The 21,352-nt window shown below is 43.5% G+C and overlaps 1 protein-coding gene across 1 annotated transcript in view; it reads left to right on the top strand.

Annotated features, from left to right (window-relative positions):
- Positions 1–1,217: 1,217 nt before the first annotated feature.
- Positions 1,218–21,352, top strand: part of FSIP1 (fibrous sheath interacting protein 1) — a gene marked incomplete at both ends in the record, with an annotated part of 44,614 nt that continues 24,479 nt past the window's right edge. The window contains 8 exons of the mRNA XM_080931782.1: positions 1,218–1,349; positions 2,586–2,769; positions 4,467–4,621; positions 5,887–5,983; positions 14,617–14,709; positions 15,516–15,673; positions 17,919–18,029; positions 20,999–21,154. Coding sequence (XP_080787908.1) covers positions 1,218–1,349; positions 2,586–2,769; positions 4,467–4,621; positions 5,887–5,983; positions 14,617–14,709; positions 15,516–15,673; positions 17,919–18,029; positions 20,999–21,154 — 1,086 coding nt within the window. The remainder of the gene's footprint in view (positions 1,350–2,585; positions 2,770–4,466; positions 4,622–5,886; positions 5,984–14,616; positions 14,710–15,515; positions 15,674–17,918; positions 18,030–20,998; positions 21,155–21,352) is intronic.

The raw sequence follows: 21,352 nt of genomic DNA, 5'->3' as shown, positions 1-21,352 counted from the left end.
TCCTGAGTGAGCCCAAACACTTTTACAGAGTGTGAACAAAGCTGACAACCAATGCCTTTTTCAGTTGCTGAGTGGGAAGAGTGGACCAACTGTTCTCTGAGGTAGCGGCATTGGCACATTGAGCGGTTGGAGGGCAAAGCCATATTATTCCTCAGTGTGCCCAAGGGAAACTTCAGCTTGTTAATGTTTGTGCTTCCTTCCGTGTGCAAGGCCTCTTTGGACTCCGAGTCTGCAGTCCACCAAATGGCACGGAAGACAAGCCACTCTGTAGAATATGGATATTGCAGTTTTAATGCTTACATGGAATTATGAACAGTTAGCAAGATTTGGCAGGAGATATCCATTCATATTTAAGCTGGAATCTTCCCAGGTTTTTTTTCTAGTTCACAGCATGTTTAGTACCTCACCCTCACCAGGCAGGTCTAAATTGGTCTCTACCAAGGGCATGGTTTGGAAGGACAGATCTGCAGTGTTTGTCTTCTTCCTCTAGTTTAAGCTGTTCTGCCTAGTCTAAGCTAGTCTCACTTCCAAGATCCACACTAGACACAAAGTAGGTCAGGACAAGTCTGCCAGTGTCTTGCTTAAAGCAGTTAAGGAGAGATTGACAAAGACAGCCAGATAATGTAAGTTCATCCTCTAATAAAGGATATGGGTTTTAGTTTCTTGTGCCAGTCAGAAGTAGAGCTGCAGATTTTGGGAAGCTGGGAGGAGGGAGCTGACCAAGAGAGGGCAGTGCTTTGGAGGGAGGGTATCCAGAAAATGTGTCTTGAGAGAGAGACATCTGAGTCAGGTGGGAAGACCTGCTGAGGCTTATATGGAACAGGAAAGGCTGGAGGAAGGAGGGCGAGCTCAAAAGGAGGTATCTGGGAGACCTCAGCAAATCATCATAATGGAGTGGGTCTAGGCTGAGAGAGGTGCTCTGGGAGTGTTCTTGTGGAGAAGAGCAAGGGGCGTGGCACGTTTTGTTTGTTTGCTTGTTTTTCCTGCATTGGGACAATGAGACAGCATTCACAGCTGCCTTCCTCTCCAGCTGCTGTCAGGGTCTGATGTGTAATCCACGTACGTAAGATTCTTTTGGTGACGTTGCAGAGCATTTATGTGTGTGACTTTGGTTCTATACAGGTTCTCAGTAATTGGCTGTAAACATAAATGGACTAATAAGCCATTGAGAGCACTAAGTCACTTGCTTCTTAACTCTTATTTTGGCTTGGTTTAGGATGTCAATGGATATTATAAAGGGAAACCTTGATGGAATTTCAAAACCAGCCTCAAGTTCAAGATCACGTCCCGGGAGCCAGACTTCAAACGGTTCTCTGGAGGTGCTCTCGCCAGAACCAGGGCCTGTCAAGGTAATCTGCTTGGAATGGGACAGAGCTCTCAGCTACAACAATTAGCACCCATTTAGATGGCATTTCTATAGATTGTTTAGAGTAAGCACACTCAGTTCTTTTTCTCTCCCCTCTTCTTTCTCATTGGTCTTTAAAAAAATCTACACTAAACTTTGTTAAGGTTTATGTCCTGTTTGACTTCACAAGAAAACTTTGTATTCCAATGTCTAGTATATACCCACTGGCATTGGCTATGAAAATGATTCAGTACTAAGAACTAGATATGTCAGGTGAAGTACTTGCCATGTAAGTGTGAGGACCTGCGTTGGAACCCCCAGAACCACATAAAGCTGGGAGTGGTGGCACACATCTGGAAGTCCAGTGCCTTCTGGTGAGGTGGAGGGGTTGGAGACGGAATTCTCCGGAGCTTTAGGCAGCTAGCTTGGTGTACAGGGTGACTAGCAACAGAGACTCTGCCTCTTGTCATGAAGAGAGTGCACAGCAGTCAGTTTACTTCTTAATATCACATAACTTCTGCCCTTGAGGTTGCCACTGGGGCTGCCCATTGCTATGGTGTTGAGTATGTGGGTAGCATCAGTGGTTGAGGCGGGAGGGCTGAAGCGGACGGTCCTCCTTAGAGAGAGTTCCTTTGAGGACTCAGCTCTCCCTGGCACATATTTACATCTATCATGACTCTCATTGCCCCGTACGGGCTTCAGAGTTCTAAAAGAGGTCTTTCCCTTGACCCCTCCATAAATGTCCTTTTCTTACCCTCTATCGGGAAGACACAGCTGGGCCAAACTGCTGTTTTCAGAGTGAATTTTGCTGACGTGTAAAGGGAAGCTGAAACAAAATGGGAAACTAAGAATAACCTAGGCACGCGAGTCTCATCAGAAGACTTATTAGAAACACATCTCATTTGAAATAGGCACGTCCGAGTCACCGAGATCACTCAGCGGCTACACGGGGACGCAGCTGCCGCGCAGTGCCTGAGCGAGGCTCGGCAGGGCCAGCTTCAACCCTTCCCCAAGATTGTGGGACAATTTGGTGAACTATTATTAAATTTAATTTGCAGTTAAATTGCATTTCAGTAAAGACCCTACGTTTCTAGAAATTTTAACAATAGCACGTGTATCTACATGTCTCTTTATATGTTTCCATTAATGTTAAATGCTACGAAGTGTGAAGTTTTAAGAAAACAGTGTCTTTTTTTAAAAAATGTCTTTGAGCATTATATTTTGTTGAAATTATCTTTAGATCGACATGGTAAACAAGCTGAATTCTGGCAAAGAGGGCCACACATCAAACAGTGGTAGTGTGGAAGAAAGATATAGTAATGACGATAAATGGGCAGACAACTCCAAGAGCACAAAGCCAGCCAAAGAGAGCTCAGATGAAGACTCGGACCTGACTCAGCCTCAGGGGACCCCTGAGTATTCAGGTGGGATGGCACTGGGTGACTGGCTAATCACAATCGCAGATGCTGTATTTAAAATATTAGAGGTGTATTTTTTTTCCAGCCGAGGAAGACAATAAACCCCAAAAGGACATGGTTTTAGTGAGAAATTCATCTCTGTTTTTATGTATAAGACTAGTGAGAGTATTTAAATACATTTAGACATTCAATAAAGCATGTTCCTTAATAAAATAAAATAATTGTGTTCCAAAAACCCTCCTCAAGGGGGAATATTTCTGTATCGAGCAGCGTGACACACGGGCCAGTTCTGATGGCTACAGTTGCGTATAGGTGCGTATACATACCCTTTAAGGATAGCCCTGATGGGGACGGACAACACTGAGATGTTAAAAGCTACTCTCTTTCATAATACTAAACTCATTCTGGTTGGACTGAGTTAGAACAGCAGTCCTCAGCAGTGACACGCAGAGCTCCTGGGATGTGGGTGTCTCAGACTCTTGCAGAGGCTCTATCATGACACTGAGGAGCATTTGCAGTTTTGCCTTCCGTACTGGTGTATGTGGTGATGCTCCAGAGGCAACGGTGAGCAAGCCAGCCAAACACTGGCACCAAGTGGCATCGGCTTGCAGTTGGTAAGAAACGTCTGAGGGAGTTGAGATGAACTATCAGGTCTATTTTTTTTTTTTTTTTTAATTGTGTGAGTTAGTTTAAAATCCCTGACCTGTGCATGCCAGGATTGAACCGTACAAGCAGCGTGATTTTAGATTAGATTAGTATCCTTTTTTAAATATTCTCCTTTTTTTCTCAAGGAGGTAGAGATGTACATTATCGGTTAACATCGCTGGGCTCTGAGCTCTCACTTAGCATAAGGTACTGTTTTAAATGATCAGATCTGGGGAGTCTGAGACTAAGTACTGGCCCATTTCAGCTTTCTCAGTTTTCATGAAGGGAGTGTTGCCTGGTAGCTAAGTGTTCCCACTGTGATGTTAGACAAATGTGGGTGGAACTCACTGTTCTGCTTATTAGTTAGAACACTTTGAATATGCAAATTTGCCTCAGCTTACTAACTAAAAGGAAGACAGGGCCACCACGTTGGATGAACAATGTGTGTGAATGAAGCACACTGTTATCTTAGCTGTCACCCAAACCCGGAGTGACACCACTTCTAACGTCCTTAATTTCATAAGGTATCACCAGTTACCATCTTCTCACGAACATTTTCATGTGAACCAGGAGATCAGCAGAGAGGGACTGGGAAAGGCACATCTATGCATGCAGAACACCTACTCGAGTTGGCTGTGTATTGGATCTCCTGTGGTTCACAGGTTATGCCTGTGCCTTCAGTGAGTCAGAATTGGCTTAGAATAGAGTCACAGTCTTTTTATTTGGTATGTTTGGATACAGACAGGCTCGCAGATGGGAAGAAAGACAACTGTGGACTTAAAGTCACAGGAGAAACACCTCTATGCCCAGTGCCGTAGCGTATTGTCCCCTGGAAGGGTCCAGTCATCCCACTGGACTGTCCAGTGTCTGCCTGTCAGCACGGTTAGACATCTATGTGAAAAGACACTTGATGTTCACCAAGTTAGGACTCAGTATTAATGCCGTAGGTGTCAGCACTGGCTGCAAGTATTGGTTGAATAAATAAAAAGTAAAATCAAAACAAAACTTTGCTGCTTTTATTAAACTTCAAATTTCTTTTTACCTTCAACACAATGCAGACGATTCCAAATTAGAAGGGACGGATGCTGCACTTCAAAACGCTATTCGTAAAATGCACAGACTAGACAAGATACTGGCGAGAAGACAATGCAGAGAAAAGGAAGTTAAACAGCGAGGTCTAGAAATGAGAATTAAGCTGTGGGAAGAGCTCAAGGTAAGAACTGTAAGAGTCTGTTTCCTCTAATGCGAAGAAAGGCATGGCCCATGTGAGCGTTAATGCAGTCCTGCTTTATTGATTTATTTTGAAACAGTGTGGCTTCACTCTGTGTGTGTGTGTGTGTGTGTGTGTGTGTGTGTGTGTGTGTAGTTCCTGAAACCAAGAGAATAATTGGTCTGTGACATTCCCGCTTTGGGGCCCTGCTTTGGCATGTTCATGGCCCATGGCACCAGCTAACCCCTGTGGCTAGTGTCAGACTGGCCCTGCTCCATCTCTGACTAGGAACAGATGTGATGGCTACTTTTATCAAAAATGTGTGTCTGCTCTTTTTCCTCTGAGCTTATCGTTTGGAGATGTGCACACACAAAGCACCTCGTTGGTCTGTTGTTGATCAAATAAACTTTGGGACAATCAAGTTGCAGGCTCACTACTTCATAGCTGCTCAGACTCTCCGAGAAGTCATAAAGAGGCCTAAGCCACGCTCCATCCGCCTCTGTGTTGCCACATTACTGAGCCTGATTAACCTCCCTTGGCCTTTACTGGCCTCCTGTTCTCCCTGGCATTGAGAGGTTGAAGTTGAAGAAATGCTGGCACTGTCTCTTAGAGCCACTGACTCACAGGACTCATTCCTTAAAACCGAGCAGCTGAGTGAGGGACGCCGAACTAACTCCCGGGCAGATTCTGACAGTCATCCTAGTCACTGACTGACTCTGGGGGTGGCTCCCTAGGCAGTAAGGTGAGTTAAGAATGGAGTGAGCAGGGATACATTTGTCTGAACTGCCTAGAAAGACTGACCGGGCAAACAGAATACTGCAGCCAAATTTAAACAAGAGGACGATTTTATATAATTAGCAGTTTTTAATTTGTGTTGAAATAAGAATTACAAATAGATACATAATAAAATATGAGGCTAACCTTGAAATTTCAATTTAATGGGGTACCTGTGAATAACTCAGTATATACATATATATGTATATAACTCAATATATATATACACACACTATATACACACGTACATAAATACATAGATGTATTACCTGTAGATAATTCTGTACATACACACACACATATATATGAAGATACTTTAAAATACATGCAAAGTTTTTCTGGGAAAACTTACAGATAGATTTTCTGTTTGAGAAACAGGAAATATTAACAGTTTTCCTGCATGTACACAGACAATTGAGAACTGGGTTGGACTAAGAACCAGCGGCCATATTTGCTTTTTTATATATATTTACATTTAAACTGCTCTTCCCCAGTCTGCAAAAACCACCAAAGACTTGGAAAATGAGGAGGAGTTGGGAAACACAAAAAAGTTTTTGTGCTTGAGTTCAAAATCTGCAGCGACGGCAGCTGGTGAGTAAAGGGGGTGGGGCTTGTGCCCTCACCCCAGCTTGGCCTGAGTTGTCCTTTTCCCAGTGTGACCCTCTGAAGAGCCAGAGACGGGTCACGTTAGGTGGGATTAGAGGGAAGTGTCTGAGTGTAGGTCTGTTTAGTTTATGGGCTGTGTCTATCTTCAAGGGGAGAAAGAGAGAGGGAGGAAACCCAGAGGAAACCCTGATGGCTTTACCCTCATTTCCTGTCCCTTTCAGAGTCAAGATGCTATTCATGCCCTCTACCCCTGCTTGCCGTTGTCCTGGGCAACTCCTTTGTAAAAGTGTATTGCTGGTTCGCCCGTTTCTTGTGACCTCCCAGTCCTACCTTCAGAGAGCCGCCAAGTTCCCTTTCTCTGCTTTCCTTTGTCTCCCTCCACCCTTTCTTCCCTTTCTTCACCATAGGATGGTTTCGGAATCCCTTGTCATGCATCACAGAGGTGCTATTCCAGTTTTGTGTGGACAGGGATGCTCTAAGAGATCCTCTGAGTTCTCTGAGAATGCCGGCTTCCTTGTGTCCTCCACAAAGGCTGTGTTTAACATTTCAGAACCCCAAGTTCTGGGTTCAGATTCAGCGTGGTGTTCTGAGTGGACACCTGGCTTGAGGGACAGATCTTCGTTACATGGGTTTCATTCTGGGCTCAGAACCTTGAGCAATTAGGGTTTACAGCTCACCAAAGTTTTCTCCTGGAGTCTGGGTGCTCCTGTGCGTTGGCCCTTCTGTACAAAGGGATAATTTGTAAGTGAACTTTCTGTATGGTTTTTAATGAAAGCGATAAGACATATACTGGAAAAAGGACACTATTAAGTCAAAGGCAAAAACTGAGCCATCTGCCGAAGAATGAGGTTACACCCGTCTCTCTCACGCCACACAAAAACCAATTCAAAGCAGACCAAAGACCTCAATTTAAAACTCCAGACCCTGGAACTGCTGGGGACAGCAGGTTGGAATATAGGCTTAGGAAGTAATGCTCTGAATCGAACCCCAGTAGCACAGAAAATAGCTCCAAAAACTGACAAATGGAAGTTTGAGGAATTGAAAACACTCGGTGAACCAACCAGAAGATGGAACGGGAAAAGTACTGGCATCCAAACAAACCAGTTCAGTCTCTAGAACCCACAGAGTGGAAGGAAAACTGGCTCCTGGAAGTTACCATCTGACCTCCACATGACACACATAGACACATATGCACAATAGCATATGTGAATGTGCATAATTGAAATGTTTCATCACAACAGAAGAAACTAACTACAAATTAAACAGACATCAGAATGGGAGACACATTTTTTTAAACTAGAAGAGATAGTTCTCAAAGGAGAAATACAAATGACCAGTAAATATTTTTAAAGAGTTTGACATTCTTCATCATCAAAGAAACACGCACTGAAACTGCTTAGGTATTCTATCTCCTCCAAATCAGAATGGTGGGCATCAAATGCTGGTGAGGATGTGGAGAAAGAGGAACCCTTACTCACTGTTGGTTGGAGTATACCTGGTAAAGACATCTTGGAAATAAGCATGGAAATTCCACAGAAACTACAACTAGAACTATCTTACAGGCCAGCAACACCACTCCCGGGCATCTACCCAAAAGACTTCATAGTGTGCCATAGAAATACTTGCCCAGTAATGTCTGCTGCAGTTCTAGTCACAATAACAAGGGGATGGAATCAGGTGAATCATAAATGTGCTGTGTGTGCACAGTGGAGTTTTATCCAGCAGGAGAAATGAAGTTTTCGGGAAAAGAAGTGATTTCCAGTGAGGTAGCCCAGCCTCAGGAAGACAAAGAATATATGTTCTTGTTCATATGATGACTGTAGACTCTCATTTTTGTGTCTATGTGGGAGCGAGTGTATGTAGAGATCAGAGAACCAGAAAAGGGCCCCAAAGGAGGGAGAAGCAGCTCTGAAGGTGGCCGCTGCGGGAATAGGACATAAAACACAAAGCAGGCAGAGCCTCTGGAGCCTTCTCCACAAGGATTCCCTTCTTCCTAACTTGTGTCAAATTGGAACAAAAACTAACTGGCACACTCACATCTACACAAATATCTTCAGATAAATAAGGGCGTGTGTAAGTGTCATTAGGGAAATAGGGACCCCTGTGCTTCCTTCCCTTGCTGTGACCAGGAAAGTGCCAATGTTTGTACACCATCCACTAGGTGGCAGCATCTTGTTGCAACCTGTTTTTAAAGGTGCAAAGCTGTTGTTACCCTGGAGCCTAGCTTGTCTGGAAATCACACACCTTCAGTTGGTTCCTCGTGATTCACAGACGTCTTCCCTGAGTGGCAGTTCCTCGGAGGAGACTTTCTGTTGGAGCCGCCTCCCTCTTCTTCTCTCTTATGAGTCTAGTCTTTAGCATTTTTCTTTTAGGTTGCTCAGGCAGTTTTAGTCTCTTTACCTTGCCTTCCTGCTATCCTTACATCCCTGTGGTGTAATTGTATTAGTAATCTACTGCTGCCTAACAAATTATATCAGAACTTGACATATTAGAAAACAACAGCTTTCTACTCTTAGAATCCAGTGTGGCTGGTGGTTCTGACTAGGTTCCTTCATGCCTGTAACTTGATGGCTAGTTTCTGTCAACCGAAGGAACTTCTGGAGCCTGAGAATCTGCGTCTAAAATCACTCTCAATACTTCCTGGAAGCTCTAATTCCCTGCTCACTTTTGGCAGGGCCTCTTAAGTTTCTTACTACCTGAATTCCACTGCAGTATACTTACCTGTCCTTAGGATATGGCTGCCTGTATCTCTTAACATGGGTAGTAAGTACTCAGTAATTAGGTTGTTTTTAGTATTTCCTTGATTACTAAGCAATAATAACAAGAATATAGTGTTTCATGTACTATTTCTTATATATCAGGGAACTTTGGTCGGCTTCACATAGTTATTGGCTACGCATCTATACAGCTCTTTGCTGCTATACCTACCTGGCATCTGAGTGGCTGTACCAGCTTATGTTTACAAGTTCTAAATGAAATGAGAAAAGAGAGTAACTTTTATAAATTTCAGTGTCGAATTATACCCTATTCTATAATGGTTTATAATTAACTAGTTCATGTTATTTGTTCTGATTATCTTTAGTTTGGGTGCTTTGTATCTTGTTAATTTTGAACATGTCAACCAGAAAACAATGTTAATCTCTGAGTCATCTTAAATAACTGTTCCCATTTCCAACACTATAAACTTACTGCTGAAGGACATTCAGTCCATTTCAATAGCTATTTAAATTATTATAGATTTCTTTCTTGATGAAATTAATGTTTTTAAATTAATAGATTTAAACAATGAATCTATCTCTTGTTCCTAGGTCAACGCTCCTTGCTAATGGAAGATGATTCTTTTAATTGGTATCGATTTGGCTGAATTTATCCAGAAGTTTTGTTTCTATAAAGCAGGATTAGAGGCAGAGAGATGGCTCAGTGGGTAAAGGTGCTGGCTGATTAGCCCAACAAACTGAGTTTCATTCCCAGGACCTACAAGGTTGAAGGAGAGAACCAGCTTCCTCAACTTGTCCTCTGACCTCCACATGTGTGCCACGGCACAGGCTTGCCCCTCTCCCAAATATAATATGCCCATCTGCACACGTGAATAAATAAGTTAACCAACATGCACCAGGATTAGGTTTTGTGTATATGTGTGTATTCAGGTGTGAACATTTTGTCCGTGCATGCATGGGTATTGCAGATGGGCTGGGAGTGGGAGTCGTGGACAGAAAAAACAACTAGTTCAAATTGTCTCTGACTTCTCTGCTTCCTTCATGTCTGCTGTCCTTCATTTACTGGTTCTTCTGGAGACAGTTTGAACAGGACGCCCTCACTCTAGACTTCAAGTCTCTACATACATGATTAGAAATAATCCATTAACGTAGCATCTCAAATCAGTATTTTAATAGTAACATTCCATAATGTATGTATTCTTACTTTGTCTATTTTTCTGTTTTTTTCTACTTGAAAAAAGCAGGTTGGAGAGATGGCTCAGTGGTTAAGAGCACTGACTGCTCTTCCAGAGGTCCTGAGTTCAATTCCCAGCAACCACATGGTGGCTCACAACCATCTGTAATGGGATCTGATGCCCTCTTCCGGTGTGTCTGAAGACAGCTGCAGTGCACTCCTATACATAAAATAAATAAATAATTCTTTAAAAAAATAAAGAAAAAGTAAGCATGAGCCAGGTGTGGTGGTGCACACCTTTAATCCCAGCATTAGGGAGGCAGAGGCAGGTGGATCACTCTGAGTTCAAGGCCAACCTGGTCTATATAGTGAGTTTCAGAACAGTTAGAGCTACACAAAGAAACCATTTCTCAAAACAAACAAACAAACAAACAAAGTAAACTAAAAGCAAAACCAAAACAACAAACAATAACAAAAAAGCAAGCTTTTAAGTTTTAGCACAACTCCTAGTTTACAGAAAGTTACAGGAACAACACAACGATTATTTTTCTGCACCTCCCCTGTAGGAGTCCCTACGTTTGAAGTGAGCCAGCACTGATACGGTCTTATTGATCAAAACCGTATTTTATTCATATTTCTTTACTTTTAATCAAATGTTCTTTTCCTGTCCCTGGATCCACTCAGGATGCGTCATCACATTAGCCCCCTGTGTCTCCACGGTCCAGTCTTAGTTGGGGTGCTTCTCATACTCTCCTAGTTTTGAGGCGCACTGGTCTGGCATTTTGTAGTGTGTGCACTGGTTGGAATTGATCTCACACTTTCCCATGACTAGACGGAACTGCAAACTCTGGGGAGGAGGGTGACAACCAAGTGTCATTCCCTTTACACCACAGTGGCGGCAAGCACACCCCCGTTGCTGTTGATGCCCTCCCCCTCGGAGGAAGAGTTTGCCAGAGACTCCCATTGGATGGTCACTCCATTTCCCTCTCTTCCAGCTGTGACCTTTATGAGGAGGTGTATGTACACTGTCTGTGTGAGGGGTGGGGAGCCATGCTTTGCCTCACTGAAAGCAGAATGCAGGCCTACATTATTCCTACTTATTATTATAATTGTTATCATGTTATTACTATTATTACTCCTCTGCAGCGAAGGTCCATCTGTCTCTTTTACTCATCTGTGTCAGTATTAGATTGGTATTAGCTTGGAGTTAGAGTTCAGTGCTACTGTATTGTATTGGCTGTGTTTTACCATTTGGCCATTAGATGGTCTCTTAGTTGGTCCCTGTGTCTCTTTGACCTATTTCTGTCACTTTGGCTTTGTTTCTCTGGACAGACATATCTTCTCTTGTTTGTTTCTGACTCCTTTTTTCCCACCCGAGTCTTGGGATCAGCAATGTCTCTAAGGAGCCCGATTCCTTTCACTGGACAGTGATATTAGGCATTCGGATCTGGATGCTAGGTGTAATTTCCTCTGGGAAAAGAAACGTATGTACATATATGAACCCATCATGTACATGACTATAACTATGCCTGTGCCTGTATGTAACCATTTCTGTTTGAACTAAAACTGCGTTCACATGTAGCCCTGTGTCTGGCTGTACTCCGTCACCACCTGAACCATTATGGCCCAACCCTCTTGCTTACCTGTAAGGCTTTGTTTCAACAGTGAGAAGCTTGTTCCCACTCTCTGCCATCTCTTTACCTAATTGTGCAGTTGCATGGTATACAGACAACGTTGTTGGTCCGTAGAAAACACTGATCCCTAGAATACAGTTCTGAAGTTTTGTTTCTGTTTCCTTTAGTCATAGTGGCTTCATTTGTCAGAGTTAGAGTGTTGGGGTTAAGTGGCACTTTTCACGAGTGTCTATTTGATGAGACTCTTTTATAGATTATGACTGTCTTGTCAGGTTTCTGCATTCAACATGTGCGATTTCTCAGTCTCTTACGCGATTTTTTAAAATCAGCAAACATTAATTTTTTTTTCTTTCTGTTCTGATGGTAAATGTTTTTTTTTTTTTTTTTTAAACACATAGCACTCCACATTCACAATTACAACATTATGTAGAACAGTTTTACTGCTCTCAAAGAACCCTTTGTGTTAATCCTCTCTGACTTGGTAGCTAACTTTTGCTTGTTATTAATAATATTTCACTCTACTGGTTACTACCCGTTCTCGTTGCACTTTTGTTGCTGTGATAAAATAACCAAACAAAAAGCAATTTAGGGGAGAAAGACCATTCATAGTTCAGAATTCCTGGTTACAGTCTATCACCGTGAGGAAGTTACAAGGGCAGAAGCTTGAGACAGGTGGTGACATCACACCCACGGTCAAGAAAGAAGTGCTTGCATGAGCACTCCTGCTTACTTGTGCTTAGGTAGATCTCTCCACTCCTAGACAGTTCAGGACCCTGAGTAGGGAATGCCGCCTCCCATGGTGGACCGGGCCTTACGTCAACTAACTTAAGGCAGTCTACCACAGACATGCCCACAGGCCAATCTCCTTCAGAAAACCCTCATTGGGACTCTTCCCAGGTGATTCTAGGGTGTGTCAAATTGACAGCGAAAGCTAACCATCATTTGTTCTTCAGGAGCTGCCAACCTTATATATTTATTTCTTTTTTGGAGATAGAGACTCGGACTGTACCTGAGTCTCAGTGCTTCAGTAAGGCTGATTGGCCAGCAAGTCTTAAGGATCTTTTTGTCTTTGTCTTCCCCAAAGCTGGGATTACAAATATGCACCACCACATTCAACTTTTTTTTTTCTTGGCATGGGTTCTAGAGATTGAACTGAGGTGCTATAGTTTGTGCAGTGGGTACTCTACCAACTGAGCTGTCGAAATTTCCAGTCCCAAAATGTTTAATTTTAATGAGGAACAATTTATCATTTTTAATTTAATATGTCTGTTTTTGTTTTGTTTTGAAATACCGTTTCACTGTGTAGCCTTTGTTGGCCTGGAACTCACTTTGCAGGTCAGGTTGTCTTCTAACTCAGGATACTCATCTGACTCTGCCTCCTAAGTGGTGGGATTAAAGATGTACACCACCATGCCTGGCTTGCTATGCTTTTTAAAACAAAAGGTTTTTCTTTTTTTTTTTTTTCTTTCTTTTTTTTTTTTTTTTTTGTGTTACAAACAGGCAGATTCAAGATATCATGTTAAGGCACAGAGAAATAGATTTTGAAGATTGACTTAGTTAGGCTCTGTTGCTGTGGGAGAAAACCATGACCAAAAGCAAACTGGGGGAAGAAAGGGTTTATTTCAATTACACTTCCACATTGCTGTCCATCACCAAGAGAAGTCAGGGCAGGAGCTCAGGCAGGGCCGGAACCATGAGGCAGGAGCTGATGTAGAGGAATGGAGGAATGTTGCTTACTGGCTTGTTCCTCCTGGTTTTTTCAGGCTGCCTTCTTCTAGAACCCAGGATCACATACGTAGAACTGGTACCACTCATTATGGTCTGGGTCTTTCCACATACTTGTCTATACAAATCTTAGGGAGACATTTTCTTAATTGAGAGTCTGTCTTCTTAAATGACTCTAGCTTGTGTCAAGTTATGTAAACTAGTCAGAACAAAGTTATACAGTAACTAAATTAGCTGATATGAGACATAAAACAATCACTGTGAAACAAAAATTGTTGAACAATGCAATCAATGTCTTAGTTTCTTTGTGGAGCTTAAGAGAAGAAATTGCAAGAGAAGAACACCAACTTCAATGAATCTCTCAAATGTACTCTCTCTTTTAAATACAAAGTGTGTGTGTGTGTGTGTGTGTGTGTTTGAGTGTGAGTGTTATGTGTGAATGTGTGTGTATGTGCGGTGAGTGTGTGTGTATGTGGTATGTGTGTGTGGTGTGTGTGTATGTGAGTGTGTGTGTGTGTGGTATGTGTGTGTGTATGTGTGTATGTGAGTGAGTGTGTGTGTATGTGGTATGTGTGTGGTATGTGTGGTGTGTGTGTGTGTGGTTGTGTGTGTGTGTATGTGAGTGAGTGTGTGTGTGTGTGTATGTGGTATGTGGTATGTGTGTGGTATGTGGTGTGTGTGTGTGTGTGTGTGTGTGTGTGTGTGTATGTGTGTGTGTGCATGCCATGGCTGGTGTGAGGTCAGAGGACTTTGTGGAGATGGCTCTCTTTTACTTGGGATGGAGCTCAGACCGGCAGGCTTGCTTGAGTGCCTTGGCTCCCCAGAGCCATCCTGCAGGCCTTTTTTTTTTTTTTTTTTTAAGATTGAGTCTCATGTAGCCCAGACTGGCCTTGAACTTTCTGTCTCAGAGGATAATCTTGAACACAACCTACTTGGGCCTCTTCCCTTCTCTTCCTATGGCTGGAGTGACAGGTATTTGCCACTGTGCCTTACTCAAGGACATTCTGTTAATGACTAACAGATGAAGGGCAATGGACAGTTCTGTCACCGTGCATCCTGTGTCTATCACCAGCCCGGGATCCGTGCGGGTCACCCTAGAGAGAGGTGACGCTCCCGTGTGCTCCCATGCATCCTGGGAAGTGCTGGTTGGCTGTCTTCGGCCGTTCATCTCGTGGTTTATGTGAAGATTGCCTGGTTGATGTTTCAACATGGGAGCGACACTGACTTTTTATGTTAACAGCTCGTGTGTATGGAGAGGATCCAGGAATAGTGGCGAGAGTATTCAATCCTTTCTCTTCCTTCGGTGTCGATAACTTTATCCTGTGGAGATTGAACAAGTGGTTTTTTGTTTGTTTGTTTCTGTATCAGTGGAGCTGTTGCACTGTGAGTTCGAAGATGCCCTTTTCTCGGTGTTTCATACTCAGATTCCTCCAGAAACTTACGAGAAGCACACGGAGAAGGGTATGTTAAACTTCTGTGGCTGTACAGAGTGCCACAAGGGGGCGCTGGCTGTATGCGGGAATAGTCACGGATGAAGGGGGCTTGGCACAATTTAATCTGTTAAGCAGTAATAACTAGAGTTCAGGGTGAGGCATAAGGACCAAGAATGTAGCTCAGTGCCACAGAACACGCCTAGCACAGAACAGACATCGCACACGACCCTTTGTGAGTTGTCCATGTTGAAGTTACTTACTGAAACTTCCTCATTGCCTTCTGTTACTGGATCTTTGAAAATCGGCATAATAGTTTTGAAACAATAGGCTGCAGTCTCCCTGTTCTTCTGGCTCCTAGGTGCCGGCGTTGTCTCATAGATGGATCATTTAGGGCCGGGCACCCACCTGCATTTGTTCTCAGCGTTTTGGCTGGTTGACAGGGAGAAGTTTTCTTCAGGGAAGAGCCCCTAATTGGTTATCCAGAACCAAGTGGGCGGCCCTGAAAGCACATCATACGATGAAAAGAGGTCATGGTTTGAGAGAGTAAGCGAGCCAAGCGCCTGGCTAGCAGGGGAGACTGGAGGTAGGACAAAGAAGAGTGAAATGATGGGATTATACTTTCATTAAAAGTGATTTAAAAAGTAGACTGATAGAAATTTGGGTTACAGAGGATAGGGAGAAAATAAACCGAAGTCAAAGAAAAAGTTTGCATTACTTTTCTAGGTCTAGAACTATATGTGTCTTTGAACCCTATTTTAATGTATATTTAAGGTGAAGTTTCAGTATGATTCAGAATTGTAGCTGTGAGCTTACTTTAAACTCTTTCATTACTAGATCTTACCTGTGACGTGGAGAAAGACGGGCCACCGATTGAAACAGGAAAGCGACAGTTTTCAGATACGGAAGTGATTGAGCCTCAGAGTGAACACAGCCAGGGTTTCACTAGGCAGAACGTTGAACATAGCCAGGATTTTATTAAGCGAAACATTGAGGTGGGTAGCTAATGATTCAAGAGACAGAATGTGGGAGAAAGCCAGTGGCAGAAAGAGTCACAGTCATTTACTTACTTTCTCTCTGGGTGTGAGTGTGGGTAGTGTGTGCATATGTGTGTATATGTGTGTACACATGCCTGTGTGTGCAGAGGTCAGAGGAGGATGGAGGCTGTCCTTGAGACAGGGCCTCTCACTGGACCTGGAGTGAGCCTGGTGACCACCAAGCCCCAGCAGCCCTCCAGTCTCTGCCCCTGACTTGACACTCGGGATCTGTAGGCATCTAGCTTTTTGCATGGGTCCTTCCTGGGGATTTGAACTCATGCTTGCGCAGCAAGTGCTCCTACGGTTTTAGACATCTCAGCTATTCAGGGTCTTGAAATAGCCTTTTTAAATCAAGATGAATGTGTGCATAATTGGTTTAGTATATATAACCAAAAGAAAAGCTTTTTTGAAATAATCTATCCCCATCCTCACTGCTGTCTCGTCTAATTACATCATGTCTCCCATCTTGCCTTGCCCTGCTTCCTTCTATCCTAGTTTATCCCTTTCAAATTTGCTGGTTGCAACTAGAATTTATGTTGTCACTCAGAAATAGTCCGGTTCCTGAAATGGAAAGCAGCCTTGATCAGTACTTCCCCTCCAGATTTTAACTTGCACACCAGCAAAGTGTGTGTGCTTATTTATATTAGAAGACTGATTGTGAAGCTCCCGTGTTTAGAACTTAGGATGGAAAATGCTCCTGGCAGAGCAGCAAGGCTGGCTTGCAGAAGCCAGCTGGTAGTCTGCTCTCCTCTGGCCCTCCCATCGCTGAGTCACTGCCCTTGAGTGTGTCCGTGAGGCAGGGGCTCACCCTTGTTACACCACAGGCCAGGCCGTCTGATTTGGTTTGTCTTTAAAGGAGACAGAGCAGTGAGAGGGCACAGGGACTCCATGTTGGCCTGGGCTGCTTCTGGAGACGTCTGTGGGATGGAGAGACGCTCACACTGACTGCATGGATTGCTGCAGTGAGAAACCACATCAGCAACAGGAGAATTGTGTCTCCTCTGCTTAGAGCACAGTCTGTTCTTGCAGCTGGCATGCTGTGCCGGGCAGCTTGGTCCCCGAGTAAGTGTGCCAGTGCCAGGCTGGCCTCTCTCTGTCACTCTCAGTTTTCTGTGCCCCAGGTTCGTGTTACCTCAGGGAACCTTCTCCTACTTCATCTGGCCTTGGTCCTGCTGGCCTATCAATCTCGATGCACTGTTTTCCAAGAACAGCAGAGTTTCTTCTGAGCTCTTGCTGATCTGCACAATAGCGTCAACATAGATTCGCCTTCTTTCCCTTTTAAAACACCAAAAGGATCTTTATTTAAATGTCTTATATGATATTCCAGAAATCAGTTAATTTTTTAGAGAAGGTCTTGTGCCTCAAACCTGGTGGGTAGTTGAGGATGATCTTGAACTTCTGATCTGCACCCTCCCCACCCCGGCCTCTGCTTCCCAAGTGCTGGGATTACAGGTGTGCACCATGGTTCTCAGTTCTATGAGGTGCCAGAGACTGAGCCAAGGGCTCCATGCATGTGAGGTAAGGCTTACCCACTGATTGGATGCCCAGACTCAATATTCCAGAAATTTAAAAGCAGTTTCATTAAGTGGATGTGTGGGACCAGAAAGTGTGCCAAAAAGTCTTCTGTCTCAGCAAATGTTTTTATGCTTCTGCATTGGCACATCCATATCTTCTGTATCTGCACCTCTACATCTCTATCTCCATCATTAAATCTACACATTTGGAGAGAAATTTGGAATCAGCTTTTATTTGAACATGTGCATATAAAAGTGACTTTTGGACCACTTAATGAGAAGGCCTGCTTGGAGCCAGTGAGATGACTGGGGGGCGGGGGGGATAAAGGGTGGGTGCCTGCAGCCTGAGTTCTACTTCCCGACCCACACAGTAAAAGGAGATAATACGCTCCTTAAGATGACTTCTGACCTCCACATGTGTGCTGTAGCCAACATGTGTGTAAGTGTGCATGCACACACACACACACACACGCATACACACATGCGTTTATGCAGAGAGAGAGACACACACAGGAGAGAGGGGGAGGGAGGGGAAAACGAGAGAGATAGGATGTGTGTGTGTGTGTGTGTGTGTGTGTGTGTGTAGAGAAAGAAAAGAAGGGTTGCTTATACTGGAAATATCTTTGGAGAATGACTATAAAAGATTTTTTAAAGATAAAACTTACATTTCTCACTAATATATTCTGTAGCTGGCCAAGCGTTCAAGAAGCCCAGTGGTTATGGTTGAGGGGGAGAAGAAACGGCTGGATGAGCTCCTGGAAGGCTTGGATGCCCTAGACTCAGGACTGTCCAGTTCCGAGGTATGCAGGCTCCGTTGCCAGGGACTTTTCCTTTCCTTGTCATTATTGGGCTTTCAGCCTCTTCACACAAGTGCATAGTCTTCCAGATTTTTAATCTGCATTAAAAATCTAACGTTTTCAAATGTGTTATTGGTCAGGTCACCGAGTCTGTAAAGTGATGCTAGGCTTAGTGCCTGATGCCGTGAGAATGTGTCTCTCTGTGCCCCTCTTCATCCGTCCTGTCCGGGTTTCACAGTGCTTCAGTGTGGTCTTTGTAATCCTGTAGGCTGCTGTTCTGCTCCTGCCCAGTCAGTCTTCACCATCCCTGGAGACCTGGGAAGAGACTGTGCAGTAGAAGAAAATGCAGATATTTACAGAGCTAGGGAATGATCTACAGAGGGCAGCGGCCCACGGTTCATACAAGTTTTCCTGTTCATTGTGTACGCATGCTTTTCATTTCCACAAAGAAAAGTGCTCTTTAGTGTTACCTGCAGCAGTTGGCACTCTGGTCTGATTTCTATTTACCTGGGCTGAATAAGGATATGATCGGACTGGTGCTTCTGGGCCCTGCCCACATCCCTTTTATCTGCTACCTGGTTGTGTATCAGATTGCCTGAAGCCAGCTGCAAGCCCAGGGCACACAGGAGCAGAGGGCAGCGTTTACTGGAGGTTTAAGAGCAGTGCGTGCGGACAGCCATGGCCACAGGGCCAGATGTACCAAGGAAAACTAAGCCCCACGACTACCCTGGCTGTCAGGCTCCTGCGGATTTTTGAGAGAAGCTAGAAAATCAGATTTTTAAATGGGAAACATGTGTCTTAAATGTCAGCCATTAATATTTTGGAAAAAAAATTCTGTGTGGGCAAACATAATGCCTCTTCTGCTCCAAGTTCAAAGCAAACACTAGAGCCTCACAGAGTAAAATCTTTGAGGGACCTGTGAGAACTGGGGGAAAGAAGCAGCAAGAAAATCTGATGTTACTTCAGCTTTGCTAATCATGGTAACTGTCTTAATGTATTAACAAGAGTCATGTCGCAGAATTAGACACCCAGGTTTCGTTTTTTAGGTCTGTTACTAAGCGTGAAGCTGGGCAGGCAAGCTTTATAATATCAATTCAAACAATATTTTTGTTATTTTTAAGCTATTTTTATTGTTACTTGGAGTGACCATTGATAATATTTGGAACATTTCCTGACTTCAAATGATGAATTTTAATGGTCATATTTGATCTCTTTTATCCATTTACTCCACCCCCCATATTATTTGGGAATCCAGTTCTATTTATGATCTCATTTTGTTATTATCCCTCAACTTGTAAAATAGTTCCTGAAAGCTCACATCTTGACCCGACTAGCCCTTTGGTGGGAAGGTTGTTTGTTTTTTCTCCTTTTTTCCTTCTGCATATGTTGAAATTGTCTGAAATTTTAGTTTTATAGTATTAAAATTTTTTACCTTTATAAAGTATGTATCATGTATTTTAGGAATTCCCTTTTAAAACTGTATGTGCAGTGAATTCGTGTATGGTGGTGTGTGTGTGTGTGTGTGTGTGTCTGTGCACTGATACCTTGTTGCTCTCCTTTGTAGCAAGGTGGGTTTTACAGTGGTGCCCAGATCACTCACTTCTGTGCCAGTGAGTGGATAAGCCTGGCTGGTAACAAAGTTGCCTGCCTGAACCCTAACTAGAAAGGAAGCTGGGAAGATGATCTCTGGTTTCTGTCTCTGGAAGGGGAGACTCCGCAAACCAGAAAGTTTAAGCTTCCCACACAGGCCAGTGGTTTTTAGGTTGAGCATCAAGGCAGACAGTCTTACCTTCCACTTAATATATGAAATTTCTTGCTGCAACTGCCTGGTGCCTGGACATCAGTGTTTCTGTTGGGCTTCATCGATAGTTTCCAAACCTTAGCCTCACTGAAAATAATTTCCCCCAGGCAAGAGTTTTAAATTAGTTGCTGTTTAGTCCTTGATTCTGTAATTTAAGTTTTGGCAGTTATCTTTCATTTAGAGCATTCAGTATATCAGTTTTGTGTGGGCAAATAATAAACTGGTTTCTCATATGTGACTCAATAAAGCAATACTACTTCCCTTGTAGTTTTAGACTTTGGGTTTTTACCACCATTTTGTGCTGTAAATTACGTGCTGTGGTGTTAACATGAGGTCTGTTTTCCGGTGTGCCGACACCGTGACTGAGGGCCTCTTTGCACACCTTTTCCAGTTTTGCTGCCACGAGTCTGAGGAGTCATAGACTGCAGATCTTTGTGCCCGTGCTCATGGGTACTCATGCACGGTAAATATTCAGTGTGGCCGTTTTGAATGGATTCTATAAATAGATTTTTTTAGAAAGATTTTTTAAAAGTGTGTGTGTGTGTGTGTGTGTGTGTGTGTGTGTGTGTGTGTGTGTGTGTGATGTGTATGTGTATATGTTCACAGAAGCAAAAAGAGGGTATCGGCTCTCCTGGAGGCTGAGTTGTAGGGGTTGTGAGTTACCTGGTGTAGGTACGGGGACCCACACTTGGCCCCTTTGCAGAGCAGCCTCAGCTCTTAACCACTGAGTCATCTAAGCAGCTGTTGTGATTGGTGAGGCTCAGCTACTTGGTTACAATAACACATTATAAGGTTATAATAGTTTACGTCTTAAGGTAAGTATAGGTCACCTACATGAAGATTTTGGGCTAAACTCATTTGGGCATGGAGACCAGTTCAGGTCAAATTATGTTAATTCCTTGGAATAAAGTTTGAAATACCCTATTCATGATGGGTTAAAGCAGATTTCTTCTCAATACCTGGAAGATTGATCATGTGAAAGAGAACCTGCTTATGAGGCTGTGGGACTCCTGTGCAGGCTGGGAAGAGTATTAAACCATAACCTTCACACTCCAGGGGTCCCTGGTGTTGTGTTTTGTAAGTCCTGGGCTCTGGTAGAGAGGTCTAAGCAGTATGTTTTGGTGTGAGAATATGGTGTGGGAATGACCTGGTCACTTTGGTTTTTTCTTAGGGTGACCAGTGTGGCTGGCTGGTTCCAGGAGAAGGCTACACCTTTGCAGCCACGGAGTCTCAGCAGCTTGCCGAGATTGACATAAAGCTTCAGGAACTCTCTGTGGACTCTCCCATCGTCTTTAGCCTTAAAAGTCAGAGCCATAAGGGCAATATGGTATGTTTTATCCTTCCTTCCTTCCCTTTCTCCTTCCTTTCTTCCTTTTTTCCTTCTTTCCTTCTTTCCTTCTTTGCTTCCTTCCTAACTTTCTTTTTTCCTCCCTCCCTCCCTTTCTTCTTCTCTTCCTTCCTTCCTTTTTTCCTTCCTTCCTTCCTTCTTTCCGTTCTTCGTTCCTTCCTTTCTTCCTTCACATTC

This window comes from Micromys minutus, assembly GCF_963924665.1.
Source record: "Micromys minutus genome assembly, chromosome: 17".
NCBI classification, from domain to species: Eukaryota; Metazoa; Chordata; class Mammalia; order Rodentia; family Muridae; genus Micromys; species Micromys minutus.
This window is presented reverse-complemented; position numbering and strand designations above follow the sequence as displayed.